Source organism: Microcebus murinus, chromosome 11 (genome assembly GCF_040939455.1).
Source record: "Microcebus murinus isolate Inina chromosome 11, M.murinus_Inina_mat1.0, whole genome shotgun sequence".
NCBI classification, from domain to species: Eukaryota; Metazoa; Chordata; class Mammalia; order Primates; family Cheirogaleidae; genus Microcebus; species Microcebus murinus.
The window spans coordinates 41615478-41632652 of record NC_134114.1 but is presented as its reverse complement, the minus strand read 5'-3'; the positions used below and the strand labels follow the sequence as shown (position 1 = coordinate 41632652).

Sequence of the window (17175 nt, the reverse complement as noted above, 5' to 3'; positions counted from 1 at the left end):
TAAAGGCCATGGTTCCTTGAAAAGCTCACATACCCTAGGCTTTCTACCTAAATGAAAGTGCACAGGAGGAAATAATCCACCCCTTGTGTGGTGAGTATGCAGAGTGTCAGCAGAGAACCAGAAACTTCACAGGTGTCCGTATAAAGTTGGTACTTTGCTTCTGCTTGGCTATTACCTTCTGTCTCTTTCACAAAAATGACAAGACTGAGCAGAAGACAGTATCAGCTGTAATTAAGATAAGATGCAGGAAAGAGAAAGGGGAATACCTTATAATGAACTGAGCCCAAATAATCACTATAGGAAATAGAGAAACAAGTGGGAAAAGGTGTAATAAAATTAGAACTCAGCAATTATTTATCCTGCCAACATTTCCCTATAAGTGCTAGATGAGCATGATTCCAAGCACTAAGAGGTGTCACATCCACAGTGGATAGGGTGGTACTTAATCAGTTTCTTCCTGGTGGGTACCCTGCTGGTTGATTAGAAACAGGCAGAAGCTATATCAGGTTAATACCTAATAGAAACTAAATTTGGTAGCACAAGCCTCTCACACTATGACTTTCAACAGCCTAATTAAGCCTTTTGCTTCATGCTCCCAACCAGTTAAAAACAAACAAAGAAAAAAAAAGCTAGAGATTCTTTTTAAAAAATACAGATTTCTCTGTTACAGCCTTAAAAGATTTGGATTCAGTCTGCGGAGGAGCCTGAAATTCACAGTTTTAAGCCTACCAGAGACTTTTAATGATCAAATGTTTAAAGTATTCATTATCGGCTAATTTTCCTCAGTCTGCAATGAGACATTTTATAAAGGGTTTGAATCACAGTGGAAAATTGTGTCTTTGGGATTTAATATAATTTGTAATTCTTGGAAGGGGACTTGCTAAGAATTTGTCTGTTACTTGGGATGCACAAAAAGGTGAAGGAATCAGGACCTTAAATTCTAATCTAACAGTTTATGCGTTATAGGCAGGACGCGGGATAAATATGCAGAGCCAAGTAGTATAAAATGAAAATGAGGAACCTCTTTTTCAAAAATGATTTAGATTTTCAAAACAGCTGCAAAAGAGATTAAACCAAGTGTGGGGCTCTTCTGATTGTAAGGCCTGGTGCAACTGCTCAGGGGCCACCCATGTGTGCCTTGATGAGGGAAATTGAGATTCTGGGAAAATGCATTCTGTAAATTCATCAGCTTTGAAAATTGAATTGCTTGTAGGATTAAAGTTAGACATAATCATTTAGCAGAGACATTGTAAATTGCTTAAAATTATCATTAGCTTAAACATTTTCTTATCTAGTATATGATATCTATCAGGTTTTGACCATCAAAATATCCTTTTTGTGTAGAAGAAAGTCTTAGTGTTGATGAAACTTCACACATTTAAATTAGAAAATGTAGTGTGAACTCCTGCCTTAAAAAGAAGTGTATGTATGCATACATGTATATATATATACACACACATAAATTTTACCTGTGTCACTAATGAAGATGAATCAGATGCAGAAGAAACTTTTGGCCACCATCAATATTCTCGTGCAATCTCAGCACCCAGTTTTTTCATTTTATTATGGTTCTCAACTAAGAGGACCAGGATATTATTGGAAGGTACTAGATTACATGCCATAGAGAATATCTGGATATCTGGACATACAACTTATTTTCTACTCAAGTCTTTAATGGTGGGAGCTAAGTAGACACAGTGACCTAGAAAATTTAAAAAAAAAGGAGACAGAACATAAATTTATCAAATAAGTGGATATGTTTTTTATTTGTGATGGTAAAAGAAAGATTGGGAATGGAGGAGAATATGTGAGTAACAGTCACACTGCTCCCGAAAGAAATAACATTCCTGCTACATCGCAATGTAGCATCTTGGTGCTCCAGAGACTTCTTTTAAATAATTTTCACATGAGCGAGAAAATGAGATATCTTAGTCTGTTAAATTGTGTAACATGTCTCAAGGGAATGTAATAGTGTAAATTCTCCATATTTTTATTTAAAAAGAAACAATCTGTAAGCTTCCTCCTTCACTAATATGATCCGCCACTAATGTATGAGTTATGCCCCCTAAGCTCACTGGTTTTGCTAGTGTCAAGAGATGGCAGGGAGTGGAGTGGGGCTAGAAGAAAAATCTCACTATGCATACTCTTGTACCTTTTGAATTTTGAACCCTGTAAGTATATAACAATTAAAATTTTAAAATTTACTTATTAAATCGCCCCTTTTAGTCAACTGATGTTCTATGATTCTTGGCTGTGTTACATAATTGTTAGTTACTATTATAAAATGAATGAAATAGTCTAGCCAATGGGCCACTGGCTATGAACAAGTGGAATAGTCCAAATGAATACTTGAGGGAAGAGCGTACCAGGAAGAGGAAATAGGTAGAGAAAAGTTCTGGAAGACACTAATCTTGGATTTGTGAAATTACCTTTAGAGATGAGATTAAGATAAGATTCTTACTATTCTTTGAATATGTCTATTAAGAATCAATGCCATGAAAATTGCCTCTTCCCAAATATCCAGTAGTTATAGGATGCTTTTATAATAATGCAAAGTCATTGTAAGGGTAAGAACTTTGCCTTATACTCTAAGTACTTTCATCATCTGATTCCTCAAACAAGATTTTCAATCAAGTGGCACCAATTACCATTTAAAATATACCCTAAAGAATATTGTATCATTGTATACCACTAACATGCTATACCTTTAAAAATTAATGTTACACTGAGGAAATAAAAATGTAAAAGCAAAAACAGAAAATAATATTGCTGTTTTTAGTTTAATTTCTTTCTAAAAATTAATCTTTTAAATAGCAAGAAATGCAATTATTTATTCCTAAAAGCAGAACTCTTTCATAAATTAAATTGAAAACCCAGACTTCTTTCTTTGGCTCTGTATCTATTGTTGTTCTCCAACTGTGTTTTCCAGTTGTCATTGTTCTTTAATCTTTAGCCATTTAATCTTCTTTTGAAGCAGCTACATCTTATTTTTTCTATCTAAATATGTACAATAGAGCACATTTAAACAACTTGAATAGCTTCTTATTAGGTTTAGCTTTGTCACATTTCATTAATGGAGACTGTTGGGTTGGAAAAATACAACTTATTTCCTACTCAAGTCTTTAATGGTGGGAGCTAAGTAGATACAGTGACCTAGAAAATTAAAAATAAAGAGAGACAGAAGATAAATTTGCCAAATAAGTGGATATGTTTTTTATTTGTGTTGGTGAAAGAGAAATTGGGAATGGAGGAGACTATTTTTTTTTCTGAGATAATCATTACTAGCCTTTGCTTGGTTGAAAGGTTTACTTCTTAGCCTATATTGCTGCTATATATTCAAACTTTCCTTTATTTATTTCCAGTACATACTTAGAACAATTTCAATTTCCTGTAAGTAGATATGACTATGTACGTAGGCGATGATAAGAATAAAAACGTGTGTGTGTGTGTTTGTGTGTCTTCTGTGTTGTTCTTCATTGATAGAGGCCTAGAGAGAGGAGAGAAGGGAGGTAAGGGCAAGAGATTCTTAAGTCAGAAGACACGTGGTTGCTAGTTGGTGTCTTTTGCCTCTTGGCTCTACAGTCATTTTTCTATAGTCTCCTCTCTACTACTGGGGATAGGAACCTGCACACTATATTTCTCAAACTCACTTGCCAGCTGGCTTTTAGTTAGATTAGAAAGAGGGATGAAGTAAGAAGCCATGAGTTCTGCTTTCTGTGGGTGCCCCTGCAGTGATGGCAGCAATAATAGTGGTTGATGAGTGTCACTTCCTGAGCGCCAGCTCACACAGCTTGATTTCGTGAGCAGCAGGTTCAGGGTCACGGTAATTGTGGGCTCTTGGCAGTTCCATTTCGCTAGATCTCTCTGCTGTACAGAAGGGACTGGATTTTTACAGCTCTGATCTTTTGAGTAAACTTACCTTCTTTTTCTTCCTGCAGTCCTCACCTTTGAAACCAATTTCTTTATTAAACCCCCTCTACTTAAATTGCCTATATTCACTCACACATATATTTTCTACAAAACACTTAGAAAAGGCATGTATTTACCTTTTACCAGGTTCCTACCTCTCTTTCTTGGATTTCTTTCTCACTTTCAGTGTTCTCCAAACATCAAAACTCCCTCTGATCTCTGGCTGCTCAGAATTTGCTCTTTATTGCTCATGATGCCTTGATGGGTCCCCATAGGGGCCATGCTCAGGTTATCTTTCATGTCAAATATATTTACCTTTTATCTAACATCTCCAGGGACTTTCAAGGTCATAAAGTCTTGTGTTGTCCCCCAAACTCAGCTCATCATGACTTTCCTTCTGAAGATACATTTGACTCTTTCAGGCAGAATTAGGTTTCCTGATCATTCTTTGCTCATATTTTATTATATCGAACTAGACTGTTAGTTTATGTATGTGGCTTTGTAGTCAGTTATGAGTTACTTGACATTATTGTTCTGTCACAGTAGACTAGAGTGGTCCTTGGTATATGTAAACTATTATTTTTTAACATAAAGCAATGAATGTTATACTTAGAATGATATTAAGCTCCAAGAATTTGCAGGCTTAATAATGCAAATTACCAGGTGGGTGGCAATATTAGCCCATAATATAAGGTTCAGCAGACTGTAAACTCCTCAAGGGCAGAGATTAGCACTTCATGTCTGTATGCTCAGCTCAATATTGTGCAGAGGGATTTCAGGGACTAATTCTGTCAATTAAGCAGACATGATAAAAAAAAAAGTAAGGAATTAAAAAGGCTGAAATTTCAAAGCAGTATGAGGACATTCCATTAACTGCCGCAATGGCATCCTTTTACCCCAACCCCTCTAATCTTGAATCCTCCCACTGAACCCAGACCAGACTCCCAGAACTCCTACACTAAGTTACCACTTGTTTTAGAAGAAAGCAATTAATTAGTGGCTCAGATGTTTGGTATTTCTTGTCCAAACCCTAGTTACCAACCTGAAACACTAACTCTTGAATGTATTAAGTAGTGGATAATGGTTTAAGAGCTTATCATATGAAGATGTGCACATTTAAATAAAGAAATCCTAGAGACTCCTGGTGGCAGAGGAAAACTCTGTCATGGCGTGCTTTTCAGATTCTATGACAGGCAGGAGGGATGGGTGAGACTTTTGACACACCGAATTACCTAGGCTCAGGTAACAAACAACCTCTTCTGCCAATGTTACCCATAGGCAAGTGAACACACTCACACTAGCATGTCATCATGGGGGGAAATATTAATAACTCCATGGCTTATCATCAATCTTGGTGATTAAAGAGAGGTCACCTCATGCCATCACATTGTGGTCCAAATAAGGGCAGTTATAATATCGCATCTATCTCCACCCTAGCCCCCCTTATCTTTGCTCTTGGATCAGCATTCTTGCCTTGATTTTCCTGAAAAGGAATTTGGGCAAGAACTGCTTTGAAGGCATTGTTCACATGAGGAGTAGCTATTTTGAATTAGAAAAAAAAAATGGTACAAGCAGTTCTTTTTTTTAATGTGAAATTTCATAAGGTCAGTGTAATCAGAAGCTCTGTTGTTGATCAGAAGTTCTTATTATTGAATACAATGGAATGATTCTAAAAAACTATTATATATTCACTAAAGTTATTTTATTGACCAAAATATTTGAAAGCATAAAGTCTTTGACAAATAAAAATCACAAAAGGTAGTCTTGAGTAGTGATAAGTGTAGCAACAATATGTAGGAAGCACAACCGAGACAAATAATATAGATTAATGTTTTACATGCATCTTACTTTCTGAATAACTGTAATGTTTGAGGCATTTTCATACCTTACCTCATTCAATTTTCACAGTAACCTCTCATGGTTCTTGTATTACCATTTGTCATCTGTGGACTTTCTCATTCAGAGAAGATAAATAACTTTTGCAAAGTCACGTAACTAACATCCACCAAAGCTGTGATTAAAATATGTCTGCTATATGTTACAGCATTTATTTTTTCCACTCTATTACATTGCCCAGAAATATTTAAGTTCATACCAGACCTATGTAGAACACTAATCTCTATGAAATTTTCTTGACTAATATTTTCATGTTTCTTTCCAATTATTATTAATAGCAGTTTAAAAACCCTTCAAAGCAATTTGAGATTTTGCCATTTCTTTTAAGTAAACAAGCTAACAGAAATAATAATGTTCTGCAATAATGAGCCTCTTTTGTGGAAAGGTAGTCACTAATTCTTGTTTTCTTTCTAGGTAAATTCTGCTTATATAATTTACATTAGTAATCCATTTTAAGTAGCCTGCCCTGACTACTTGCATAAGTCAAGTTCAGGTTCCTCTATTAAAAGCTTTCATACCACCGTGGTTTTTTTAATTTGTACTTCCAATTATACATTTATTGTGTGAATTTTTTTGGTATTTCATCTAGGCTGTGGCCATGGTACGTGTTTATTCACTGCTGAGTCCCTATCACAGTACCTAACAATGAATAAATAGGCCCTTGATAAATATTTGCTGGGTGGGTAGATAACTAGACATATAAATAAATGGATAGAGAAAATAAGGCAAGAAATCAGGAAATGAATAGATCATTTGGACTGCTGTATTGAGAAAGACTTCATGAAAGAGCTGGGATTTAATCTGGGCTCTGAAAAGGAAGCAAGAGTCAGATCTCAGGCTGTATATTGAAAACATATAAACTTTATTATAGACTTAATTTCTTTCCACCACGTGCAACCAAGATGATGCATCTTAATTTAAGCTTTACAGCTTTCTTTTCAACATGTGTGGGAGAAAGTATTGGTATATTAAGCAACACAGCTAATTAAAAGAGGAAATGAAAATCATTCTTAAATGAGCAAAGTTCCACTTCCCCTTTGGTTTCCTTTAATACTATGCATCTTTGAATTACAAATGTTTCTTTAGAAGTGACTTTTAGTAAAAGGTAAAATTAAAGCCTCATTACAGCCCTGCATGATGCATTAGAAATAGAAGAAACAAGCAACTACATCTTGGTTTAGAGCAAAGGTGCATATATGTTTGGTTATTGTTTGGCTTGCGTCATATCTGAAAAGATAGTTCAACTATGGTGACTTTTCTGCTTGCTCAACATACAAGTGTCTTGGCACCACGGCCTTTCTGTAGGCCTGTTTCATAACTATATGTGCTCCACCTAGCCCTTGTAGATGTCTGAGTTTTCAACTTTTGATGGAACTTTCTTTCTTTTGATTACCACCAAAGAGACTCTATTAACTCTATCAAAACCTTGTTTTATTGTGCATCTCTTCATTTGTCCTTTATCTAAATTTTGTTTCTCCCATGCATTTTTCCGGTCATTTTGCTCTAAGCTTTAATTGGCTGTTCTAGCAAGTTAAAAAGTAATTATTACTTTGCTATTGTGTTTTCATCATTTGATTTTAAAAAGAGACTCTCCCTGAAATGCAATGTCAGATTTGTTCTTGCCTAGGTACTTCAAAATATTCTTCTTGATCTTCTTCTGGAACAAAGAGACTTAAGATAGCTTCTAGACCCCTTCGATGTCAGGCCAAAGAGGATACTTACTTTGTCACTAGCTGTTTGAATATTCTTATTGCAATGTGGTTGTCACCGACATACCCCCACTCCCTCCCTCTGCCTCTCACCAGGAATGTTCCTCTTCTTTTGATTATGTTTTTCTCACATCAGATAATTGAGTTAAAAGCGTATATAGTCTAGACAAATTCTGCCAGATGAGACAAGATGACAAAGGAGTACATTTTAAGAAATAATGACCAGAAGAGGACATATTGTACACCAGTCCACTCCTGATTAATTGCCTTCATTACTTAGCTCCAGCCACACAAAAGCCACAGGCATTAAGAAATCTGTATACTCTGCTCTCTTAGGCCTATCTTTGCATAATATTTGGAAGAATCAGAGTCATTTCTAGATACAAAGAAGAGAATATCCAGCTAAAACAGAACAGAGAAAAAGCAAAAGTCCTATAAAATGGGACTCAAAGGGATGCTATGAGGAAGACTTGGGTTAAAAAACAAACAAAAATAAAAACAAATGGAAACAAAAATCAAAAACACTTTGTGTTTTCCCAGTCAATATGGAGGCAGAGGAATATATTGAAAATCACCTTGGAGCCAGGAGCGCTCAGTTCTGATCTTGGTTAACATCTCTAACTCACTGTGTGACCTTAGGAAAGTCACTTAAACTTTCTGGGGCTCATTGTTCCCATTTTCAAAATATGGAAGTCAGCCTAGAGGCTTCCAAGTTATTTTGTAGATCTGAAATTCCATGGTACTAAGCCAGGAGATATTATCATCTACCAATAATGCTGCAATAACATAATCTGAGCAGATCACTCTCATCAGGATTACTGGGTTCAAATTTTTTTTATTAACTTTAAGATCTTTGATCAAATTTTAACTTCTCTAAGTCCCAATCACCTCATCTGTAACATGGGGATATTAACAATATCTATGAGACTGGGGTTTTTGGTGAACTAAGAAAGACAATTTGCATAAAGCCTGAGTCTGATGCATGGTGCTCAGAAGGCACTATAATGCGAGCATTTAATGTGGACCACAGTCTTCTCAGAAATACCTAGGGAGAAAACCCAAACATAAACTTGTATTTATTTGTTTGATAAGTTTCAAATCTCCTAATATGATATTTTTTAAAAAATCATCTGTTGGCCAGGAAGTGGTGGCTCATGCCTGTAGTCTGAGCACTTTGGGAGGCCAAGACGGGATGATTGCTTGAGGCCAGGAGTTCAAGACCAGCCTGAGCAATATAACAAGATCCCATTTCTACAAAAAAATTTTTTTTAAAAATTAGTCAGGCATGGTGGTGCCCACCTGTAGTAGGCTAAGGTAGGGGGATCACTTGAGCCCAGGAATTGGAGGTTGTGCTGAGCTATGATGATGCCACTGTACTCTAGCCTGGGTGATAGAGAAAGACCCTGTCTCAAAAAAAAAATCATATGTTACTAGATCAAACCTAGTTCACTGTATTCCTCCTCCTAAATTCTGGCTATCACTTACAATTAATATGTCAGTGTGGCCTAGAGTGGAGCTGGGGAAGTGGGCCTGAGGCAATAGCCAAATCCTGCCCTTCACTGAGCTTCAATGTTATGTCTTTGACAGCCCCTCAGCTTCTGGGGAGTTTACCTCAGACCCAGGGAGCCATTGTCTCTGTCACTAACAAGAATTTAGAATACGTGTGCCAATGGATGATGCAACTTCCATAACGTGCAGAGTCTGAGCTATTCACTAAAGCCAGTCTATGTCCTTAAAAAGGGAAAGCACTCCAAGACCACCGAGCTTTGGTTTCCATGGCAACAACACAGGTCAATAGCTACTGTTACACCTCCACCAGCCTTGATTGCATTCAGCAATGTACCATCTCCTGTGCTTCCTTTTGTTTGAGTCTCTCTCATTTGCCTAATTCCCTTCTCTATTGGGAGACTCTCAAAATGCAAAACTACAGGAACTGAATTTAAATTAAAAGCTGTGAAGCCTTTAATAAAATGCTGGAGAGCACTGTTTATCTTATAATTCATTGACATGTGCTTCTTAAAATCCAGCCCTGTATCCTGAACTTCAGAATCTTGCATCCCATATCCTATTGCAGCTTAGAAATTCTTTGCTTGCAATACCTTGTAGTTTTCGGAAAAAAATCAGCATCTTTTCTGCCTTCTAAGATCATATTCTGACATGAAAATCAGATTTATTAGGATAAAGTCCAAACTCCCTAACTTACTATATAAAGCCCTATATTATCTGACTTTTCCTCAAAGGTACTTCCTTCCTCGTGTGCTTTTCCTTCTACATACTAGTTACATGGTCTTCTACGCCTTCCTTCACCAACCCATCAGGAGTCACTCCGATCCTCTCTTGGGAAGCTCCAGCCACGATGGCTTTCTTTCAGTTTGTTCCCAGAGCATCATAAATTTGTTTGTGCCTCAGGTTCTTTTACATGGTGGTCCCATCCTTAACACTCAGCCCATCTCATTAACATGAATAGCTCCTTTTTAACCCTCAAGTCTCAGCTTATGTGTGTCTTTAGAGAGGCCTCCATTGACTATCTTATTAAATTAAAATCCTATTCACTACACAACCCCACTACTCTCAAAAGCTGAAAGCTTTTTTCTTTTTTTTAAAGCACCTACTACCATTTTTATGTGTGCCATACAGGGCCCACTTAGGGAAATAGAAACCATCTGTTTGTTTTAACAGAGATAATTTCATATAGAAAATTAGCTAAATGGGTATCGACAAACCAAAAGGGGACACAGGTACCCCAGAGATAGTTATTGTAGGAAGCAGCTGCCATCCTTAGGGCGGGGGATATCAGACCTCACAGGAGGAGCCCTGCGGAGCTGGCAGGACTCTTGTCTCCTGCTGGCACCTCGAGAGCTTGGAGGAGTCTAAGGGAGGGCGCTGCCTGGGTCGTGCTGGCACTTCTGGCAGGATGCAGCGAAGCTGGTTTTGGGAGTGAAGGGAGAAACTAGAAAACTGCAAATAACCAGTGATACTGGGGTGAATTACATGGCAACAGCACCTGCTGGAGACGAAAGGAACAAGAAGGAACAAGTCCCTTCTGCTCCTTATTGTCTTCGGATCTTACTTAGCGCCCCCTATTGGTAGAGCCTAAAATGGATCCACCTGGCAAAAGAGGAATGTTTGCAGTTTCAGGCAGAGCAATTCAGAGCTGTATATAAAAGCGTGGATTTAAAGAGGACATATCATAGCTTCATAAAAAGCATAGTATTTATTTGTTCGTTCATTTGTTTATTGTCTTTTAATTCCCACTGGACAGTATGTGTTCAGGACCATGTCTCTCCTTTTGCCTTTTAGTGCCCCCAACCTCTGTCCCCCATGTGCACAAGCAGATAGAAGGTACTCAGTAACTATTCCTGGGATGGATGATAATGGATAGATTTATTAGATTTTTTTTTCTCAAAACTACTTAGGACAATGTACAATTCAATTCTTGTCAATGGATAAAGTATTTAGTGCCTCATGAAATATTGTAGGCATTTGGGCTAACAATATGACTATGAGGCAATTCCTTTCTGTTTAGGTGGTTATTTAAGACATATGAAGTTAAGTAATAAAATGTCATGACAAAGATATTCGTATGTTTAAATGTACTAAGGATTGAAGAGGCAGTAAAACTATAAGTCATCAGAAAAGAAAAAGGTAAATGCATGTTTGGAATGATTCAGAAAACTTGCTGAAGAAGCTATGATCTGAGGCAGATTTGAAAGAGGAGCAGATGAGCAAAGCTGTAGAGGAGGGATGGCTTTGACAGGTCTCGAGATGATTCTGACGAAAGCAGAGAAGTGCGGGATTAGTAGGAGAAATCACTGGAAAAATGAATTGGAACCAATTGTGGAAAATTGTGAATTATGGAGTTAGAGTTATAAGTGTTATGTCTTTTGCAAAGATGAGGTATTAAAAGGTTTTAAGCAATAAAGTAATGTGGCTATTTTTCTGAAGATAAATCTGCCAGTATCATGGGAAATTAATTAAGTAGAAACTAGAGACAGGATGACCACTTAGGGGACTGTGACAATAATTCTGAGTCAGAAAAAGATAGTAAAGGTAGAAATAAAAGAAAGAGATAACAGGCAACATTTAGAAGGAAGAATCAATATAGCATAATGCAGATTTAGTCCAGGGCAAGGAAGGAGAGATACATACAGAGAGAATTCAAAAAGGTGCAGAGAAAGGAGAGACCATCTGATTTCATCAGAGCTTGATTGATAATGGCATCAGTACAATAAAAGTCACAGTGAATATTTATCTTCTAATAACAACACTCGGCATTTTGAAAAGCTACCATTAATCTGGGAGAATGTATATATCTTCATCTTGAGGAATTTCAGAAGTATGAGGCTTCCGGAAGTCATAATAGTCCGAGGATGTCTCATTTCCATAGATATGTTCCTCGAAGTTAGATTGCCGTGTGTTTTCATACAGTTCCTTATCAGTTTCTATGTCAGCTTTGGGGGGACCTGCTTCCACATTTTCATAGTTCTCCTGCATGTCAGTTCCTGCAGCAGTAGATCTCTGGTCTCGGGCTTCAGTTGGGCTTTTACGCCATAAGCCAATAATGTGGTGACTCCAGGAGAATGTTTTAGTATAGTCTTTTCTCCTGCTGCTTCTTCTTTGCAAAAACCTCGGTAAGGTAAATCGTGTGGTCTCTTGGTGTTTCCAGTGCCAAACACACCCAATTCCACAAATGATCATGAGTAAAAGAAGGGAAATTCCTACAGTAATGGCCACTGAACTATTTCCACAGCTTTTCAACATTTCTGAGCAAGCAGTTATGTTTAACAGTTTGGTGTTTCCCTTAATGAATTCACAGGTACAGACCAATGTAATTCCTTGTAGACTAGTATTGTTCAGAAATGAATTTGGAAGCTCTTTTAGGCATTTCGTTTCCAGATTTGGAAGAACATTATACGGTAAAGTCCTGATGCAATTGGAGGAGAGATTGTGTAAACTTGTTTTTGGAGGCTGGCTCTCTTTGTATGTGATGCTATTCACCTTACAACCATTAATGTATAATTGTACCGTATCAGGGGGGATTTTATTCCATTGCACTTCCTTTTCTGTCAATGAATCACAAAATGAAGCAGAAATGAGTGGAAGATAATAGCAGAGTAGAAAACCCAAGAAAAGGGAGATTGAATAATCTGCCATTCAGAAACCTGCTAAAATTAAAAATATATTAATTACATATTTATTAAACAGCATAACTAAAGATCTACCAATTTCCACCAATACATTAAACACTAGCATTCAGTGAGTTCCTGCTTTCAATATAGAATACACTAGCTATTGTGAAGGATGAAAAAGAGTTAGAAGAACCTGTCCCTGCCCAAGTCTCAGTGGTTTTATTACTTAGATCTCAACGTGGTTTTTGACAATAAGAATAACAATTTTTCAAGTGAAAGATAATGTTCTGAATGCAATAGAAAGAATGGGACAAGTGCATACATGTGGAAACATTTCTGTTACCTAGTATCTCCTCTGTGAAGCCTTCCTTACCCTTTGTTGGAGTGGACAGAAACTGATGTCTTTTTCTTAATCACTCCTTCCTCTGTAATCCCATATGAATGAGTCCATTCTGTCTTATAACATGATAACCTAAATGACAGAGAATTGTATGTCTTCTTACTTGGTTAAATGGGCAAAGATCAGACCTTTTCATCTTTATATTTTTAGAAGATAGCATAACACCTAGCACAGAAAAGGCTTTCAATCACTCAATATTTGTTGAATAAAGGATTAGATTTAAAAATGACTCCAAATTTCAGCATCTAATTCTTAAGACTCTAGTTTAAAACTCAAGCTATATCTTCTAAAGCATATAGTTTATAACTAAAACACGGAAAGAGAATTTTAAAGTAAAACTAAATATTTTTGAAAGCTTTTCTAGCACAGGTCTTCTCACAACTTTCAGCAACTTACTTTCATTCAAGATTATTTTAGATTGTTTTCTGATGATGCTTTAAAATAGCAAGGAGGAAGAAAGGAGAATATTCAACTAGGTTGAATGTTCTACTATAATTTTATCAACAAAAGTATATTACTGTATGTTTTTAGCCTAGACACGGAAATGGTTACAATAAATAGTGTTAATAGTGCTTGTGGAATGGTTATTACCATCTATTGAATGTTGTCATCAATAATATTTAGTTAAGAGCTTATTTGGGGCCAACTTCTAAAAACTGTTTTATGGGTTATCTCATTTAATCTTACAGCTGCCATATGAAGTGAGTACAATTGTTATCCTCATTTTATAGAGGAGAAGAGAGGATTAAAAAGGTTAAGTAACTTTCTCAACAATTAAGATGTGACTGAATGAGGATTCAAGTAAAATTTTCCCCAAGGTGATATTTACCCAAATATCTGTAAATGGCCATCAGGTGCATCTATCACTAAATTTGTATAGTGTGATTAGCTCTGAGGTTCTTGAGGGCTGGGAACCATATATTATTCATCGTTGTGTAACCAACACCAACACTAGGCACAGAATAACTAATTTATTGAATATTTGTTAATGAATGGAGCAATCTGCTCATAGGATAACGATAGTAATGATAAAGAGAAAAAACAAAAACCCACAAAGTGGTGCCCTGGTCTCACTGAGTATTCATTTACAATAGTGAACTTTTACACATTTGCTCAAGATTAGAATATATCAATGTGCGAATTTTCAGTTTGGCATTTCATATAACCAAACTGAATATGAAATATGGTTAATTTATAAAATTTATTTGATAAAAATATTGGCACATACAGCCCAGATCTAGATACCTTTTAGTTTCCTTGAAACTTTTGGGAGTAATGTTGGGGTTGAGAACTGTATCGTCTACCACATAAGATTTACAATCAGGAGAGTTCCCTCCTCTAGAAGGCCAGACACTATGCTTGCGTTCAAGGGCAAAACTCTGGCAAATGATTTTAACCCTTAGGACCCATTTGCTTTCTGCAACAGATAAGAATGAATACTATATAAGAACTTTCATGGTATAAATGATTATTCACTTCAGCAATTATTTACCAGAATATTTGAAATAAACTTATAAAATAAATTTCAAATATTAATGGAAATTAATGAACTTTTTAAGAAGCACTAGGCCTGCAGCAGAAGTGGGAATGAGAGATGGAGAAGTCTAACTATGGGCCCCTCTGCAACTGAGGATAAGGTAATAAATTGCCCTCTTAATTTCCAAGAGGAGAATTTACTTTTACTATCTATGTTATCCTATGTAGAGAAGACATTAAAAGTTAAAATTATTTATCTCAGAGGTATTCAATGAGATAAAGACAAGAAGACTTTTTACAAGAAAGGAAATATATCGTTTCCCTTTCTTGAAAATAACATTATAGGGAAAACCCTGCAAGACATAAACAAAGACCTACTATAATGAAAAGTATATTTTAAACAATAGCCCTTCAGATATGGCTTAACATCTCAGTAAGTTTCACTTTGTCCAATGTCAAGTAAGACTCTATTTTAATATTGGAAAACATTTCCAACAGGTTACCTGATAACCTGAAATAAGAAATAATTTTTCTTAAAATCACAAATTATTGATAAACTTTCAAATAAGATAATGGCTTTCTGTCTGTGAACAAGGTGACAGCACAGCATAATCATATACTTGTGAGCATATATACTCATAAAGAAACAATAACATCATTCTCAGTTTGCAAATCAGCTTTTCCCCTTATGGCTACCTAAGGTAATTTTTCTGAAAACTGTATTTGACAAGATAAAAAAAAAATCATTGATCAATCAAAAACAAACATGTTTCTTAAAGTTTTTCATTGCCCAAACACCTTAAATCAGGTTGTAACTTACCTCAAGATTGATGTGCCAAGCTCGCTGTTTTGTTCTTTTGCTTATGTTTTAAACTTGCTCTGGTTGAGAACTTGTTCCTCTTTTTCACTTGGTCAGTCACTTCCTTCTTTACTCCTTCTTTCAGGTTTTTTAATACTTGCAAAGTTTCCTGGCTCTAGAGGAAGTTCTTATCAGATGCACCAGAAGTAAGAAAACTAGCAGGAGTCTTTGAATAAGGAAGTTTGGCCCTTTATGTTTTAACAAGTAATAATTTTTCAACTAGATCAGAAAATGGTGCATAAGGTCTAGATGGGTTTTTATTTGAGCAATATTTGCAGTCTTCACCCTCGAATCAATAAAAGTCATTTCACTTGTACTTCAAATTTTTTAGTAAAGAAATATTTTTAAGTGTAGTCACACATAGGTCTTGTTTTTTTTATTTGTTTGTTAGTATGATTGCTAGAACAGTCCTCACTTCAAATATCATGTTACATTCATACTTGTCTGTCAAATCAATGTCCTAATTTTGGTTTAGAAAATGTTAGTATTATTTCAAATTTATTAAATAGGAGTTGCCTAAAGTGTATTCTGAGATTCACTACTTCTGGGATATGATAGTAGGCTTTCCATTAAATAAATTCGGAAATTCTGCTTACCTGGAGATTCATAGGCTTATCAGTATATTAAAGTCCCAGCAGTCCTACAGCAAGCAAACAAAATAAAGCTAAATAAGAAAGAAAAACTGTTCAATTTTGCATCATAATACTAGTCAGCTGGTACTTAGCACTTAATACCTATTCTAAGCCTTTTGTGGAATACTCAGTAAATCTTGACAACAACACTAGGAGGGAGAAACTCTGTTATTAGTCCTATTTTACAGGGGAAGAAATGGAAGAACAGAGAAATAAAATAATCACTTCCCTCTCACGGCCTGCAGTCTGCCCCCAGCACCTGTGTCCCAAACCACTATATTTCCTGCCTTGCTAGATTGAATAACATGTTTTCCACATAGAACCAAATAGAACATATTGACAGCATCTCTCAGAATCAAGCTCCATGGAATACAAAAGAGGGAGATGCTAACTTAGAGTGTAGATGAATTGGACAGATGAGATGAAGAAGCAATGGAAATTTTGCCTTTCTAAATTGTACTGGAACATTTTTAGCCATAGAGGATTAACTTTGGATAGGTGGCTTAAAATAAAAGGATTTAGTTACTGAAATACCTACTGGGCATTGGAAGAACGGCATATGTTATCAATACATATTGAGCATTGACACTGAGGCAGGGATTGTGCTAAGTGACATGGCTGCAACAGTGAATAAGCTCCCTGAAGCAATTAGTCTAGCAGAGGGGTTGCTGCACCCACAGATCATTTCAGATCACTGTGGCTAAGGAGGACATGGTTATGGACAGGGACAGTGGGAGCAAGGAAAAGAGGCATCCAGCTGAGGGAGCTCAGGGAAGGTGAGACCCAAGCTAAGCCTCATGTAATAAGGTGACCAAGACAGAATAGGAATGTTCCAGGAAAATATCTCGTAGTGAAGGAAGTTATGAAGCTATGAACTTGATGTGCTGTACAGTCTCACCAGTATATTTAACTGCAATATTAACCACCCTCTGAATAATACACACACACCCCTGCCCATGCACACAACCCACACATAATACAATAAATATAATATTTGTGTAAAATTATGGGATTTATTCTAGAAGTCAGGACAACTGGGTGTTCATCCAGTTTTGCCCTTTGAATTTAAGAAAGTTGTCCAACCCCCTTATTACTTAAGTTTTTCTATGGATAAATAAAATGGAGGGATATTGGCTGGTACTTTACTCGAATAGGAGATTTTTAA

General features: G+C 36.3%; 1 protein-coding gene and 1 long non-coding RNA gene across 7 annotated transcripts in view; both read right to left on the bottom strand.

The window, feature by feature from the left end:
• The window catches only part of LOC142873791 (uncharacterized), a 39257-nt gene extending 23238 nt beyond the window's left edge, over positions 1-16019 (bottom strand). The window contains exon 1 of the long non-coding RNA XR_012921766.1: positions 15975-16019. This is a non-coding gene — a long non-coding RNA (uncharacterized LOC142873791). The remainder of the gene's footprint in view (positions 1-15974) is intronic.
• GAPT (GRB2 binding adaptor protein, transmembrane) lies at positions 10706-15445 on the bottom strand. Of its 6 annotated transcripts, none has more exons than XM_076008037.1 (3): positions 15340-15436; positions 13017-13115; positions 10706-12679 (listed from the first exon to the last, which is right to left on the bottom strand). In XM_076008037.1, the coding sequence occupies exon 3, from the start codon at positions 12666-12668 to the stop codon at positions 11805-11807; it is 864 nt and encodes a 287-aa protein (XP_075864152.1). In that variant the 5' UTR covers positions 12669-12679; positions 13017-13115; positions 15340-15436; the 3' UTR covers positions 10706-11804. The 6 variants fall into 6 exon arrangements, with proteins under 6 accessions (XP_075864152.1, XP_075864153.1, XP_075864156.1 ...); XM_076008038.1 differs by having other exon boundaries at positions 10706-12676; XM_076008041.1 differs by having other exon boundaries at positions 10706-12577.
• Positions 16020-17175: the final 1156 nt, after the last annotated feature.

Coding starts and splice junctions, on each gene's coding strand:
- GAPT (XM_076008036.1), bottom strand. CDS start 12,668: ATGGCAGATTATTCAATCTCCCTTTTCTTGGGTTTTCTACTCTGCTAT.